Source organism: Mizuhopecten yessoensis, unplaced genomic scaffold, assembly GCF_002113885.1.
Source record: "Mizuhopecten yessoensis strain PY_sf001 unplaced genomic scaffold, ASM211388v2 scaffold7283, whole genome shotgun sequence".
NCBI lineage: Eukaryota > Metazoa > Mollusca > Bivalvia > Pectinida > Pectinidae > Mizuhopecten > Mizuhopecten yessoensis.
In genome coordinates this window covers 1,104,436-1,119,851 of record NW_018406970.1, presented here as the reverse complement: position 1 = coordinate 1,119,851, position 15,416 = coordinate 1,104,436, and the positions used below count along the sequence as shown (strand labels likewise).

At 36.4% G+C, this 15,416-nt stretch overlaps 1 protein-coding gene across 1 annotated transcript; it reads left to right on the top strand.

Moving 5' to 3' along the window:
• The first annotated feature begins 5,560 nt into the window (after positions 1–5,560).
• On the top strand, positions 5,561–12,650 carry LOC110453369 (histidine N-alpha-methyltransferase-like). Its single transcript, XM_021502283.1, has 6 exons — positions 5,561–5,622; positions 9,442–9,621; positions 10,394–10,532; positions 11,050–11,152; positions 11,355–11,458; positions 12,475–12,650. Exons 2-6 carry the CDS (start codon positions 9,445–9,447, stop codon positions 12,648–12,650), a joined length of 699 nt encoding a protein of 232 aa, XP_021357958.1. The 5' UTR covers positions 5,561–5,622; positions 9,442–9,444.
• The last annotated feature ends 2,766 nt before the right edge of the window (positions 12,651–15,416 follow it).

Sequence of the window (15,416 nt, the reverse complement as noted above, 5' to 3'; positions counted from 1 at the left end):
CGCCTTTTACGAAATCTTTCCTTAATCCCCGGCTGCGATTAGGACGTCCGCGTGTTACGTCAGGACTGATTTATAGGCTGGCACACTGCGTAAGGGGAGGTTTACGGCAAGAGATACGATTGGTTATCGTAACCATCGGATCCATCCCCAAATATTGACAAACAGTCGATCAATCAATTTGCATGCACGGCGACAGTACGTTGGTTTACAACTTACACTGTAACGTCGAGCACGTCATATAATATGGTTGACGGTTCATATGCCCAGACGTTTTACCAGACAAAGTCGGATGTCTATGTTCTATTAAGATGAATCAAGATTCGCATTATTTCCAGCAGATGGCCGTCAACATGTTTACCGGCGGAAGCACGAACGTTTAGCTGGCGCCTGCGTTTTGTAGCATGACCGATTTGGATGTGATTCCATTATAGTTAGGGGTGATCTCCCATGGTTTGAAGACTCTTTTGATGATTGTCAATGATAATTGGACGGCCACATGCTATCGGGATGAGATCCTTCGGCACCATGTTGTGCCTCTTGTTATGCAACATAATATAACCTTGCCACAAGATAACGCGATAGCACACTTTGAAAGAGTCTTTAAGGATTTTCTTGCGACACAGAACATCGTTCCTATAGATTGGTCTCCATAAATATATCTGCCAATCCTATACATATTATACAATGTAGATTATAATAGTCTTCATTTTAATTCTACTCGTGCTATGTAGTGAACGCATATTGGACATCTGTTGCTTAAAGCTTTTTGTTTTATTTTACGTATTATAGTCAGAATTCCGCTATCAGTGAGATAACAAATGTACGTCGTTTAAAACTGTTTTGATTGCCAGAAACATTCAACCTTACTGTTGCTTTGCTGTTTCGTAACACGTCACAGAAAACGAAACAAAGGTAGTTAAGACTTTTATCGTCAAATTTGACGGAAGTATTATGGTATGGGGTTGGCCGTTCGTCCGTCCGTCCGCCGTAAACTTGTATTTGTCCGGCAATCTACTCCTACATGTTTTGACCGATCTCTCTGAAACTTGGTATACATGATAATCATGATATGCAGTTGTGTCGCCCTCAAAAGAATTTTGATTCAACAATTTTTCCAAAAGTTATTGCCCTTTGTTCATTTCAGTATTTGACTTTTGTCTGAGATCTCCACCTACATGTTTTGACGAATTCCTTTGAAACATGACAGCTAACCACTTTTAGAATGATGCAGATCTTATTTCAATGTATTAAAGTATATAACACTATATGGCATTCGATGGGCGTATATTGTTCCGCCCCGCGGTACTCTTGTTTATCCAACTGGTATATATAAAACTGTATTTGAATGAAAGTGATAAGCATAACCTTATGACATAAACAGAGCGCCGAGCCCGATTGATGTCGAATGGCTGTTTTTATTCAGGTTCATTATTCATCAAACAGTATACTGAACCATGTACTTTGACTATTTTCCCCGACAACCAAAGATATTAAGATTGCGTTATGCTATTCCTCCTGGCGACATCTGGTACAGTTCTTACTACCGCATCGCACCCCAAGATATAATGTTCATATTTGAAGTTGATACTGAAGTAAACAGTATAAAATAAGACAACGAGACAAGGATAATGACACCAGGAATCTCAACATTGACCTGGTGACAATATCGAATGTCGAAGTTATTGCGTTATCTGCAACACACTGAGGAATATATGTGTCTGCAGTATGTAAATGTATGATGTAACGTTATGTTATTACCAAAATATATGGCAAGATAATGAGTCAATAAAATAGGTTTACGGAATATGTATTCATTTTCATTTTTCCTCAATGTTAAGCATTACACGTTGAAACAGTTCATTATTAAAGCAGAAGAAAGAAGTCTTAGAAAAGCAACTAGACCGTCAACAAATCACAGGTCTACTGTTGTTTAGTGCTCAGTGAAAGTTTGGCAGTCATGTAGGCAAGCTTTGGTGAATGTGAAATGCGTACATTTACAAAGAATAGTCAATACTTAAAAGAGAGTGACTTTCAATTCAATTTCCTTCAATGTCAATTTCAGCTATGTTGTCGATGTGCTGTCTTAGAACAAACAGAACACAAGAAACCAAGAGTGCCTGTATCGCTAATCGCAAATAAGATCTTAGGGATAGCTCCCAGGAACTATGTCACTAAAGGTATTCCCAGATATAGCAAGAGATTAAAGGTTATTTCTTCATCAGTAAAAGATAATAAGGCATATGTATGATATTGTTCTTTAAAATAGACTGACAATTCAAATACATGCTGTTTCTTGCTAAATCTTTAACATAGTATGTCGATAACAGTCGTGTCAGAAACTGATATCTGTTGAATGGCGACAAAATACAAATCTTCATAATTATATAACTTTGCTCAACATAATGTTTTGATCAACACAGGGTTTATGTCGCAAAGTTCAATTTAATGAAAACGATATCATGCAAGTCAGTGAAATAGCAGATGATTTTCATTCACACATGTTTGGAACGTGAAGTTCATAGATAAGAACAAATACAATCAACTCGAATCAACGAAGCCATTGGCTTCTTGTAATCCAATGTATTGTATAACACTGAGCATTACCTCACAATGGCTGGTACCAAATGCATTGCTAAGGAGTGAGTAATGACAATGAAAGAGCATGTAAATCCTTTTTGGGAAATCCTGATTTATTCGGTTTTATTAGCTCGCCCCCCCCCCCCCCCCCCCCCCCCCCCCGGCCAAGGGCAAGCGAGCGTATGTCATGGCACGGCGTCCGTCAACTCTTCCTTTAAAACGCTTGTCCTGAACGGCCCAGTAGATTTGGAACAAATTTGGTCTGGAGCATCCTTAGGCCAAGGGGACTCAGCTTTTAGCTCACCTGGTCCGAAGTACAGGTGAGCTTATGCCATGGCGCGGTGTCCGTCGTCCGTCAAGTTTTCCTAAAAAACGCTAAAAGTCATGAATGACTGAGCAGGTTTTGACCAAATTTAGTCAGCAGCATCCTTGGGTGAAGGGGACTAAATTTTGTATAAACTGTGGGTTTGAACCCCCTTGGGGCAGAGTTGCGGGGCCCAATAGTGAAAATAGAGGTAAAAACATTTGAAATCCTTCTTCTACCGTTGGCATCAAGGGATTTTATCCTAATTTCGCCTGGATCATCCTTGGGCCAAGGGGACTTAATTGTGTATAAACGGTGGGTGTGGCACCCCTGTAGGCAGAGGGGCGGGGCCAAATAGGGGAAATAGTTGTAAAACCTTTAAAATCCGGGCCCAAACTGTCAAAGTATCAAACCGTCATTTCATAGTTATAATGGCTGTCAAGTTTGAATACTTTCCAATTGAAAATGAACCAAACATATCCAAAAGTATCATTTTCTTATATAACGTATAGTAAGCATAGCCCCCACCCAAGGGGCAAACATGAAGTCTGGGGGTCATGGAATTCACAATTTTGAAAAAGCAACTCAAGATCTTTCAATCTTTGACGAGTATTGGTTTCCAGCCTATCTCAGTCTGGAACAGATGACTGTTGGAATTTCTGACTATATGACCCCTTTTGGGTTCAGCCCCTCAGCCCCTCAGCCCCTGGGGATGATACAGGGTTAAAAATGTCAAAGTATCAAACTGTAATATCATGGCTATAATGTATACATTATCATCATCCAAGCATGATTATGTTCAAATATAAAAATTATGGACCTCTTGGTTATTCAGAAGAGGTAGTTTAAATGTTTTAAATATATTTGACCCCTGTGACATCGAAAAATGTCAGGGTCATTCATTTCAACAACTTGGTAGCCCTTCAACCAAGCATGCTACTGGTCAAATATTAACATTCTTGGCTTCGAGGTTATTCAGAAGAAGTTGTTTAAAAGTTTGTATTGGCATATTTGACCCGTGACCTTGAATGTGAGTGAAGGCCATTAATTTGAACAAACTTGGTAGCCGTTCATCCAAGCATCTTACTGGCCAAAAAGCATAACCCTAGGCCTCTTGTTAATTCAGGAGAAGAAATTTAAAGGTTTAAACATATTTGATCCTTGCGACCATGAATATACGTCAAGGTCATTCGTTAGAACAAACTTGGTTGCACTTTAACTCAGCATGCTACTGGTTAAATATCATCATCCTAGGCCTCTTTGTTATTGAGAAGAAGTTGTTTAAAGTTTTTTAAACATAGTTGACCCCTGAGACCTTGAAAATGGGTGAAGGTCATTTATTTGCACAAACTTGGTAGCCCTTCATCCCAACATGCCACTGACGAAATATCATCATCCTAGGGCTTTTGGTTATTGAAAGAAGTTGTTTAAAGGTTTTAAACTTATTTGACCCCAGTGACCTTGAAAGTGGGTGAAGATAATGTATTTGAACACAGTTGATAGCACTTTATCCTAGCATGTTACTGGCCAAATATCATCATCCTTGGCCTCTTGGTTATTGAGAAGTTCTTTAAACGTTTTTAATATGTTTGACCCCTGTGACTTTAGAAATGGGTGAAGGTCATTCGTTTAAACAAGCTTGGTAGCCCTTCACCCAAGCATTATACTGGCAAAACATCATTCACCCTATGCCTTTTGGTTATTGAGAAGAAGTTGTTTAACAGTTTTTAATATGTTTCACCCCTGTGACCTTGACAATAGGTGAGGGTCACGCTCCTCCCCCATAAACAAATTATGCAATTATCTTTATTACCATATATTAGTGTTGTCCCGATGATCGATTATAATCGATATCTAATTGGAAAGGCAACCGATTCCCGACAATCGATTATGAGATGTCAACATCGATGATTGTTTCAAAACCAGAAGTGCAAGTTCTACTTTCATTTTCACTAAGAGCGGGAGTTCTATGTCATTTTACTCTTAACTATAACTTTTTACCAATCATGCTATTTAAACATAATTAATTGCAAAAATATAAATTATAACTGTTCATCAATAAAGATTGTTACGTTGAAATGGTATAATAAAAAATAAAGATACGGAACTACTAAGTTGAAATTTGATTAGTAGTATTAAAAACAGGAAAAGCCATGCTATTGTTAAAAAAAGGAACATTTTTTTAAGGATTATGTAAACGGTAGGCTTACCGAATAATAATAGAAAAATCGATTGGTTGACACTAACCGATTATATCTGATCATCGATGTTGAAATATCAACCGAATCCCAACATTACCATATATCTATACTTTGTTTACAAAAAATAAGTACAATTAACGCCTTCATTAAATACAAAGAATACACTCAGATCGTCACGAATAAAAGTCAGAGCAGTAGGCCGTATCTGTGCGCTTTCATTTATGAGGTAATTCCTTAACTAGACTAGTTATTGATATATACATACCTGCCATACTACGCATTTAAACACCTGCCATGAAAACGAGCATATAACATTTTACACCTAACTGATCATGATCAAGATCGATAAATATTAAGTTATTATGATGTCACTAGATTAATTTGAATGACAAAGAATATAGATACACTGATATCAGAAATATGATATATACAGCTATATATGGAGGACTGAATGATTCAGTCCAACCACAAAATGGCACGTACACAAATTAGAAACATTCACCGCGTGGATGGTCGTGTTTGGAATTGAATACGAGCAAGGTATGTACAAATTATGGTATTAAGGCATGTTAATACTGAATGTCATGAACACAATTATGAAATATACAGTTTTTAATATCAACATATATGTAGGGGATTTATTCAAAAGATGGGTAATAATACCAACACAAGGATAAATCTATGACATTTAGGGAACGAAAAGCACATACAGCAGGATATATCGAGTATGAAATACTGTATGTTTAATCTAGACACTATAGAAGCAAACATAACATATTGATCAGATGTGACATCAACGGTTTGTTTTTGACTTTGATACGCATATTTCATTAAATTGACGAACTAGGATATTATAAATTGTTAATGGACTAGACATAGATACAAAATGCACATCAAATACAGTCATTGATATGGTACAAATAGACAATATCCAACCAACAAAGGGCTTGCTAAGCAAGCGCTCGAAGTCTTTTTCATCATAATCCGTTGGGTGGTTTATATATATGTGTGTGTGTGGTGGTGAGGGGTGGGGGGGGTNGGGATTTTAACTGTTTCTCATGTACCGGGTCAGGTTTATTTGAAGAATATTTAATCTGGTTGTTCCTTTTCTTGCCGAGTCATAACAAAGTATTTAAGAAATGTTAGTTGTTATTCCTTGCTTAACGTTCAGCATTAGAGTAATGGCAAAAACTGTTTTACCCGTTGTCAGTATGAAACTACCGGGTGGGATACTGTGCTTGTTGTCTTTAATATGATTCAGTGAGGTAGTATTCTAAAGAAGGCATCACATCCGCGTTTTCGTCAGGATGCATAAAAACCAACATACCCTGTCTCCAGCACAAAAACACATGCACGCACACATTAAACACAGGAAGAAACGTCCATAACTGACATAAGCTGTAAATAGGACGTTTAACCCAATACAAAAAACCGGGAGAAGTCGCTTGCTTCGATGCACACAGCCTAGCCGAGAAGCCTATTGTTCACGTAGACGGCAGCTTGGTGCCTGGTTACCACTGCGGTGAAATAGAAAGGAGGCCTAGCACGATTCAATTCCCCCGGGTTGGTCATAAAACATGTACGGGTCGATGATTTGATGGTGTTATACATTTCGTATAAGTAGAACATATTTTATTCATCAAATGCTATAAAAAAAATGTATTAGGAGTATTTTTATTTTATTTTTTTTAATTAATAAAGCTGGCAAGATTAAAAAAGGCATTAAAATGCCTTACATCTAGTCATCCCTTATATGTACCATTAACAAGCCAACCTGCTGTTTTTTTCATGTGAATAACAATAAGGAGAGCACAGACCTCAGTCTTTGTACAGACTGAAACATGGTTAATTAGTTGAATAGGTTCCATCCTAGATATGAAATTCCATATTTAAATTATCCCTTCCTTTTAACCCTTCATCAAATCACTTTATATTAGGCACTTGAGCTATGCTAATAACAATATATATTTAACCAGCCGTTTACAGAGAACGAACATAGCTTTGACCTTTTTTAATTGGTATTAGATTATTAAAATAACAATAAGAAGAACAAAACACAAATGAAAGAGAACAAAGGACACATAGAGATACACGAATTATTGATGGATTCGATATGAGTTATAAACACATTTTAGAAGTCCAATGGTGCATAGAAAAAAAAGGATATTTTCCATCACTAAATTCCAATGTTGTTAAACACTATTGTCATTTACAAAATGTCAAGAAACATATTACGCCTGCTTCATATCAATGGATGTCATTAAAGAAAGAAATTGGTTTGAGAAACAATTGAAATCCGATTTTGATTAGCTCACCTGGTCCGATTTTCCTTTAACACGCTATTAGTCCTGAACGGCCAAGTAGTTTTTTGGGCCAAGGGGACTCAATTTTGTATAAATGGTGGGTGTTTCCCCCCTTTGAGCAGAGGGGCGGGGCCTAATAGGGGAAACATAGCAAATTCTTCAAAGTCCTTCTTCTTCTGTAGGAACGTTTTAGTCCAAATTTGTTATGAAGCTTCCTTGGATGAAATGGTAGCAATTTTATATAAACGGTGGGTCTGACCCCGCTGGGGCCAGAGAGGCGGGGCCAAATAAGGGATATAGAGGGAAAGCTTTAATTTCTTTCTTCTTCCGTTGGGATTAAGGGTTTTTGACCAAAATTGAACAGTAGCATCATATTTGGAAGGGAAATCAAATTTGTAGATATGGTGGGTGTGGCCCCCCTTGGCGGGGCTGAATAGGGGAAATAGTGGTAAAACCTTTAACATCCTTCTTCTTCTGTAGGAATGACAGGATTTTGTCCAAATTGGGTATGTAGCATCCTTTGGTGAATGGGAACCAATATTGTATAAACGGTTGGCCTGATTTTCTGGGGGCAGAGAAGCGGGCCCAATAACAGATACAGAGGAATAGCTTTAATATCCCTTTTCTTTCGTTGGGATGAAGGTATTTTGAAATACCTTCATCACAACGAATGAAAAAGGATATAGCATCATATGGGGAAGGGAAATCACATTTTGTAAAACCAGTGAATGTGCCCCCCTGTTGTCCAATAGGGGTGGAGCCCAATAGGGGTAATTTAGCAAATTCTTTAAAATACTTATTCTTCTGTAGGAATGACATATTTGGTCCAAAGCATCCTTGGGTAAAGGGGAACTAATTTTGTATCAACGGCGGGTTTGACCCCCTTGGCAGCAGAGTGACGGGCCAAATTGTGTTAACATAGCAAATTCTTCAAAATCCTCCTCTTCCTCTAGGAATGAGAGGATTTTGTCCATTTGTATATAAATATCACCCCTGACTAACCATGTAATACATGTACAGCAACATCTGGCTATTTCAACTTCAATTTTGCAAACATTTCCACGTGAGCGATATAGGCCCTCTTGGCCTGTATGTTAAACATGTGATCTCAAAATACAATATGTACTAACAACATGATTTTGTTTATAAAGTGCTAGAGGCAGGATGTCTTGTTGTTATTGCTTTCTTGTGATAGCGCGGAACTGATACCGACTTTATAATGCTTTCTCACTGAAACACCATTATACTGACACCGGGGGAACGGTCAAATTATACTGACACCGGGGGGACCAGTTGTTTCCATTTCCCTTAAAGCTGAACGTTAAGCAAGGAATACCAACTACCATTTTTAACGACTTTTGTATGTCCTGGCCTGAGAACAGTACCCATTGTCTTCCTCACCTGGGCGAACGTTAAACACTCAAGCCAAAAGTTAGGTATTGCCAAGGAAGACGCTATGAATCAAAAGGTAGTTAGAATTAGAGAGAAATGTAACGATTCAAAACTATTGCAATGGGTGCAGCAGATTTACTTTGGTCGCGTCTGTCGCTTACGATGCATGCAGTGGATAGCAGCACGTGCAATCTTGTCTTGGTCTCCGACCTGCAGGGGTGTACACAAATGTACGAGCCTTACACGCATGTTCGGACGATCGATCTTTTGGTACTAGCAACAATCTATTGTCTTGCATAATCTTACTTAAATTTCGTACTGTGGCTGATGAGCGCAATTGTGTGATTTTCCATCGAAACGCCAACAATATATATCGTCGTTTAGCCTCGCTAAATATTGTATACAAAGTACGCCAAATAACGAAAATATTATGTCGCTGTTTAGTTATCCGACATATTGCGCCCTGCCAAGTATCGTTATTTCGATTAACATAAGGTCACCATTCTAAATATCGTTATTTCGGACAAGTTATTTCTGGTCAAAATAACGATAATGAGTTACATATCGGTGTTGCAATTCTTTTGTGTCTCAGTACATATTTACTCCTATTTGAATTTATTACTTCGAATGAGGTTTTTTTTTATTTGGTATTGTATTGTATTAGAAAATGGCAGACCACCTCAAACAAAGCTTAGTGGCAGGGCTTACATCAAGTCCTAAGTACATTCCCTTCTGGTACAACTACGACAATGTCGGGTCGAGACTTCAGCATGAAAGTGGCAAAATAAATCAGGATTACTATTTGACAAGGAGTACTATATCTGTTCTGGAACACAGTGTGCAGGTACGTGCTTACTTATCCGCTTACTTGGTCAGCTGTGTCTCACTTTTTTAAATTATTTTTAATATAATAAATTCAAAAACCTGAAGTCAAATGAAAATAAACGGCATCGACAGGTTCAGAATTCAGACGCCCAGAAAGGATTTACTTCTAAATGTGTTTCACTCGTCTTTGTGTTGAGATTAAATCTTTAAGTCAAATAGTATAGGCGACCCGAATGTTTTAAGACATCGCAAACTATTCCTCGGTAATGATCAGACATCGGAAACTATTCCTCGATAATGATGCAACATCTGATAAGTGTAGATTTAGAAGCAAACAAATTCAACTCAATACCAGAGTCGGTTTGTTTTACTACGAGATGGAAAAGTACTAATGATTTTCAAGCGACCACAGTTATAAAATAGTTTGGGTAGAGGTGTATAGAAAGTATCTCCAATGATTGGGAATAAAAATTGCAATTATACAAAAATAAATAGAAATGTATATAAGAATGGGGGAGCAACGGGATTAATTAAGATTTAAGGGAATCATATTTTTAATATGCTCAACAGATTTATACACTCCCATATTTAGCTAAATAATATTATATTATAAAGTTAAACTTCTAATGAATTGGAAAATTCAGTTAATTCATAGCACGATATCACATTTTTGATGCCGCTGTGACATATTAAGTATAATTAACTACTGATATTCAGATTGTGTAAACACTGACATTACCACCAGTAAGCAAGCACAAGTGTATGACTGTATTATTTCTTTGTTTTGTTAGGATATCATACCGAATGTTCCATACGACCTGACCTTGGTTGACCTCGGAAGCGGAAACTGTTTTAAAACTAAGATCCTTATAGATGAGTTGCTGAAAAGGCAAAAAGCGCTGACGTTTTATCCTATAGACATTTCTGGAGGTTTGTTGAATGCCCTTATTAAACATTCCTGGATATCGTTAAAATTAGTGTTTTGGTCTCTAAAAGGCATGTCTCCTTTAGTTCTTTATATAATAATATTTCACCTTCAAACGTTTTTACGCATATAATTTGTCAAGGTCTGTCCCTAAATAGACACTTATTTAGACTCTGTTTAAAGATCCAACGCAAGTTACCCTCGACGCCGGTAGTGTAACTCGCGCCTTCCAGAACGTCAGGTTTCAGTTGCTGTTACATTTTTTATAGAATTCATACATTTATAAGTATACCGAGATAGAACAATAACAAAGCAGTGAATATGACTATAAGTATATGGTTCCACGCCGATGTTGTTGTCACCTTGTCATTTTGAATGAAAATTGAGTGCGTCAGTTGACACGATGGTTTATTTCCCGGTCATGTGACCAGTGTAATTCAATCAGACAGGTTCATGCTGTAAGATTCTTGGTAAAATATATTAATGCAGATTTCTATTAACTTTTCCCGACTTCATTTTCAGATTTTCTGTTGAAAGCAGTAAAGGAGTTGTCGGAAGAATACGACGATTCGCTTGTAGTCCATCCTATAGCTGCAGATTACGTACAAGGAATAGATCAACTAAAGTGAGTCTTGCATTCTAAATTGAGGTTTGTATGCGATTAATGTCCTGGTTTCATGTTGTTAAGATTTGATGCAGCTTGCTTGAATGCATTGCCAAATTCTACATTATATATGTATTTGTTGTTTTGATGTTTGAAAACAAATTATGATAAACACTCCTTTTAGAAGATGCATGTATCTTAAAATGTATTTGATCTATTAAAGACGTATCGAAGGTGCGAAATTGATTTTGTGGATTGGAAGCATTATCAACTTATCGTATGATGACCAGGTGAACACTCTCAGGATGATCTCTACCATCATGACAGGTACCACTTTATAACATCATTATAGGTTTGGAATCATGTGCTTGCAATCACAACACTGGGTATTTGATGAATTAAATGATCAAGTATTTAATTAAAAAGGTTTATTTCAGTTATATACATGTACATTCGTGATGCCTATAACGTAGGTTAATGCTAAACTTAATATGTACATTCTGATATACCTTCGTAATGTCTAAAACGTAGGTAATGTTTCAATTAATAGGTTTAGGTTGCCATCCATTCGTTAAGCATATGACGTAGATTATTTAAATGTATATGTACATGCTGTCTCAATACTGTCGACTATATGTTAGTTTTATTTAATTTCATTTCATCTTCTTTTGTAAATTTTTCACTGCGACAAAAAAAAAATCACTGAAAAGCGTCCTTTAGTAATTTTTTATGATTTTATAAATAAATCATCCATGTCAGGATTAAGCTATTTAAGCTTGATTTTTCGAGTTTTTAACATCAAAAGTAAACAAATGATTGAATTTTCTTTTAAACATACCTTGGCCCCACTTAAGATATAACTGTAAGGTGTGAAAATATCGTAAACGGAAATTTTAGAGCATTTTCATTTCTACCAGCATTTACATTCACACATGTTCAATGCAGTTATCGGAACATGGATATCAGTCAAGTACGAAAAAACATTGGTGTGGCTCTCCTGGTTGTCCAGTGTATGTATCATATTTAATGTCTGATTCACTAATAAAAGTTAACCTTATCTTCAGAAAGTTTGAAAACAACATTGTTTTTCTTTGGAACTCCTTTGGGAACAACCTTGTTCGTTTTTGGTATTCGTTCACCATTCTTTATCTTTTGTCTGACATCCCATTATCAATTTGATTTCTACTTTTGTCCTAATGTGCTGACCCTGTGGAATAATATTTCTACTATATCACTACATAAAGATGTTCCGCTATTTTACTTTTGAACTTCGATTTATAATAAAACAAACACTGTAGGTACAATGCAGGCAGAATGATAGCTGACAATATGTTTTTTTCTAGATAAATGTCGCCTTGTGTTCAGTGCTGACATTACTCAAGACAGAAAGGCTATCCTAAAGGCCTACAATGACGAAGCAGGTAACTTTCTTCATCACACAGTATCTGTTGCTAAAAATAATATCATAGATTTAAAGAATATCATTAGAAGACTATTATTTTTCAAATGTTGTGTGTAGTAACTTTTAAATGTCATTACTAATTACGAAAAGCGTTACGAATTTTAATTAATTCTGACTATTACACATTTATTTTATACCCCGTTTCTTTCACCCTTAAAAATTCCGTTCATTATTGCCTCGGCCGGAGAGATAAGGTGTCAATATCTAGACAAAACGAGTTCTTACTGTACACTGGTTTGAACATACTGTGAAATCTTACTTTAAGTGGGTTTTTAATACCGTTGATTGCGCGAGTAATCTTTACTCAAGAATTCATAGGTCAACCAAGTAATTACAAGTTTGATATCAAGCAAATTTCCGTGTGAGTCTCGTAATTCACTGATTTATTTAATCACGAAATTGTGTATTGTCGACAAACCGCGAAATGTTGGTCCTACAAAAATATCTGATTTCACGGTTTAGAACGGAGTTTAATGGAAATAGAAGGCTAGATTATGTTATTGCGAATAGTGAATTATTGTAAATTTATATTTCTACTTACATTTGACTCGATATGGTAACTAAAAAGTTTGAAGTTTATTTCCCATAAATTCTACAGATCACGTATGATTACGAATAGTGGTCGTATCTACAGATGGCGTATGATTACGAGGAGTGGTCGTATCTACAGATGGCGTATGATTACGAGTAGTGGTCGTACCTACAAATGGCGTATGATTACGAGTAATGGTCGTATCTACAGATGGCGTATGATTACGAGTAGTGGTCGTATCTATAGATGGCGTATGATTACGAGTAGTGGTCGTACCTACAGATGGCGTATGATTACGAGTAATGGTCGTATCTACAGATGGCGTATGCTAACGAGTAGTGGTCGTATCTACAGATTGTTTTCAAATTGATTTTTCATGCTGTTATTCACGCGTACAACGTACATGTAGCTATATATTTTAACGTTGTTAATTAATACGAAACAACTATTTTTCTTACCGATACGTCGTCGCACAGTAAGTGATGACGTCACATGCTTTGAGCGTTTTTTTCGGTGGAATTTTACTTGCAACTGTTTGATCTTTTAGAAAACTCATATTATATCAAAATTGCACTGAAAGCAAATAGAGGGATTGAATCTTGTTATATTAAAATGTATGTTCGATGAACTTCAACAGACAGAATTTAATCCTGAGGTTAACTCATTTGGGCATTCAGCACGAAGCACAGTACGAAGTATATTCTTATCATACCTGTATGTTGATCAGCACCATTTGATAACAAGTAATTTGCTTAAACGTTGAAGAAGAATGAATATGAATACATATTCCGGGAACCTATTTTATTGACTCATTATCTTGCCATATGGTTTGCTAATACAATACAGCTACGTGATGCATTTACATACTGCAGATACATATATTCAGTCAGTGTGTTGCAGATAACGCAATAACTCCGACACTCGATATTGTCACCAGGTCTTTGTCGAGATTTATGATGTCATTCTTCTTGTCTCGTTGTCTTATTTTATACTGTTTACTTCAGTATCAACTTCAAACATGAACGTTATATCTTGGGGTTTATGCGATGCGGTAGTAAGAACTGTACCAGATGTCGCCAGGTAGAGAATTCAACCACTTCCGGTATCCAGTATAGGAACAGTATATAATGTATATCAAGAGTTTTGTTTGGTTGTTAAAAATGATTGTAATTTTGTTTTAGACCATTTGGTCGACTAGCTAACCATTATCGAGTATTGTGTTGAAGAATGAGACGAAAACTATACAGTTATATACATGGTTTAATATACCCGTTTTGGAAGAAAAATGCATGTATCGTCACAAAGTTTATCCGCTGTATAACCCTGCTATGTATGTTATTTTCTATAGAAAACTCTTTTGTCTTCTGTATTAATGTATTGCATTATTAAAGCAAAATAAAGAAGTCTTAGAAAAGGAACCAGACCGTCAACAAATCACTGGTCTACTGTTGTTTCTTGCTTAGTGAAGGTTTCGCAGTCGAGGTAAGTAATTTTTGGTAAATGTGAAATGCGTATATTTACAAAGAAAAGTCAACACTTGAAAGCATGTGACTTTCAATTCATTTTCAGCTATGTTGTCGATGTGCTGTCTTAGAACAAACAGTAAACAAGAGGCCAAGAGTGCCTGTATCGCTAATCACAAATAAGATCTTAGGGATAGCTCCCAGGAACTATGTCACTAAGGGTATTCCCAGATATAGCAAGAGTTTAAAGATTAGTTCTTCATCAGTATAAATTAATAAGGCATATGTATGATATTATTTTTTAAAAATAGACTGACAATTCAAAATCATTACTGTTTCTTGCTAAATCTTTAACATAGTATGTCGATTACAGTCATGTCTGAAACTGATATCTGTTGAATGGCGAACAAATACAAATCTTCATAATTATATAACTTTGCTCAACATAATATTTTGATCAACACAGGATTTATGTCGCAAAGTTCAATTTATTGTAAACGATATCATGCAATTCATTGAAATAGCAAATGATTTTCATTCACACATGTTTGGAACGTGAAGTTCATAGTTAAGACAAATACAATCAACTAGAATCAACGAAGCCATTGGCTTCTTGTTTTCCAATGTATTGTATACAAAAATAACACCGAACATTACCTGATAATGGCTGGTACCAAATGCATTGTACAGGAATGAGTAATGACAATAAAAGAGCATGTAAATCCATATTTGGGAAATCCTGATTTATTTGTTTTTATTAGCTCACCTGTCCAAGGGAAAGTGAGCTTATGCCATGGCGAACCGTCCGGCGACAGTCGTCCATCCGTC

Bases quoted from the DNA above. Each gene is read 5' to 3' on its own strand.
- LOC110453369 (XM_021502283.1), top strand. From the start codon at position 9,445: ATGGCAGACCACCTCAAACAAAGCTTAGTGGCAGGGCTTACATCAAGT. The intron at 9,622-10,393 runs GTACGTGCTTAC...TTGTTTTGTTAG, and splicing joins TTCTGGAACACAGTGTGCAG to GATATCATACCGAATGTTCC. The intron at 11,153-11,354 runs GTGAGTCTTGCA...GATCTATTAAAG, and splicing joins CAAGGAATAGATCAACTAAA to ACGTATCGAAGGTGCGAAAT.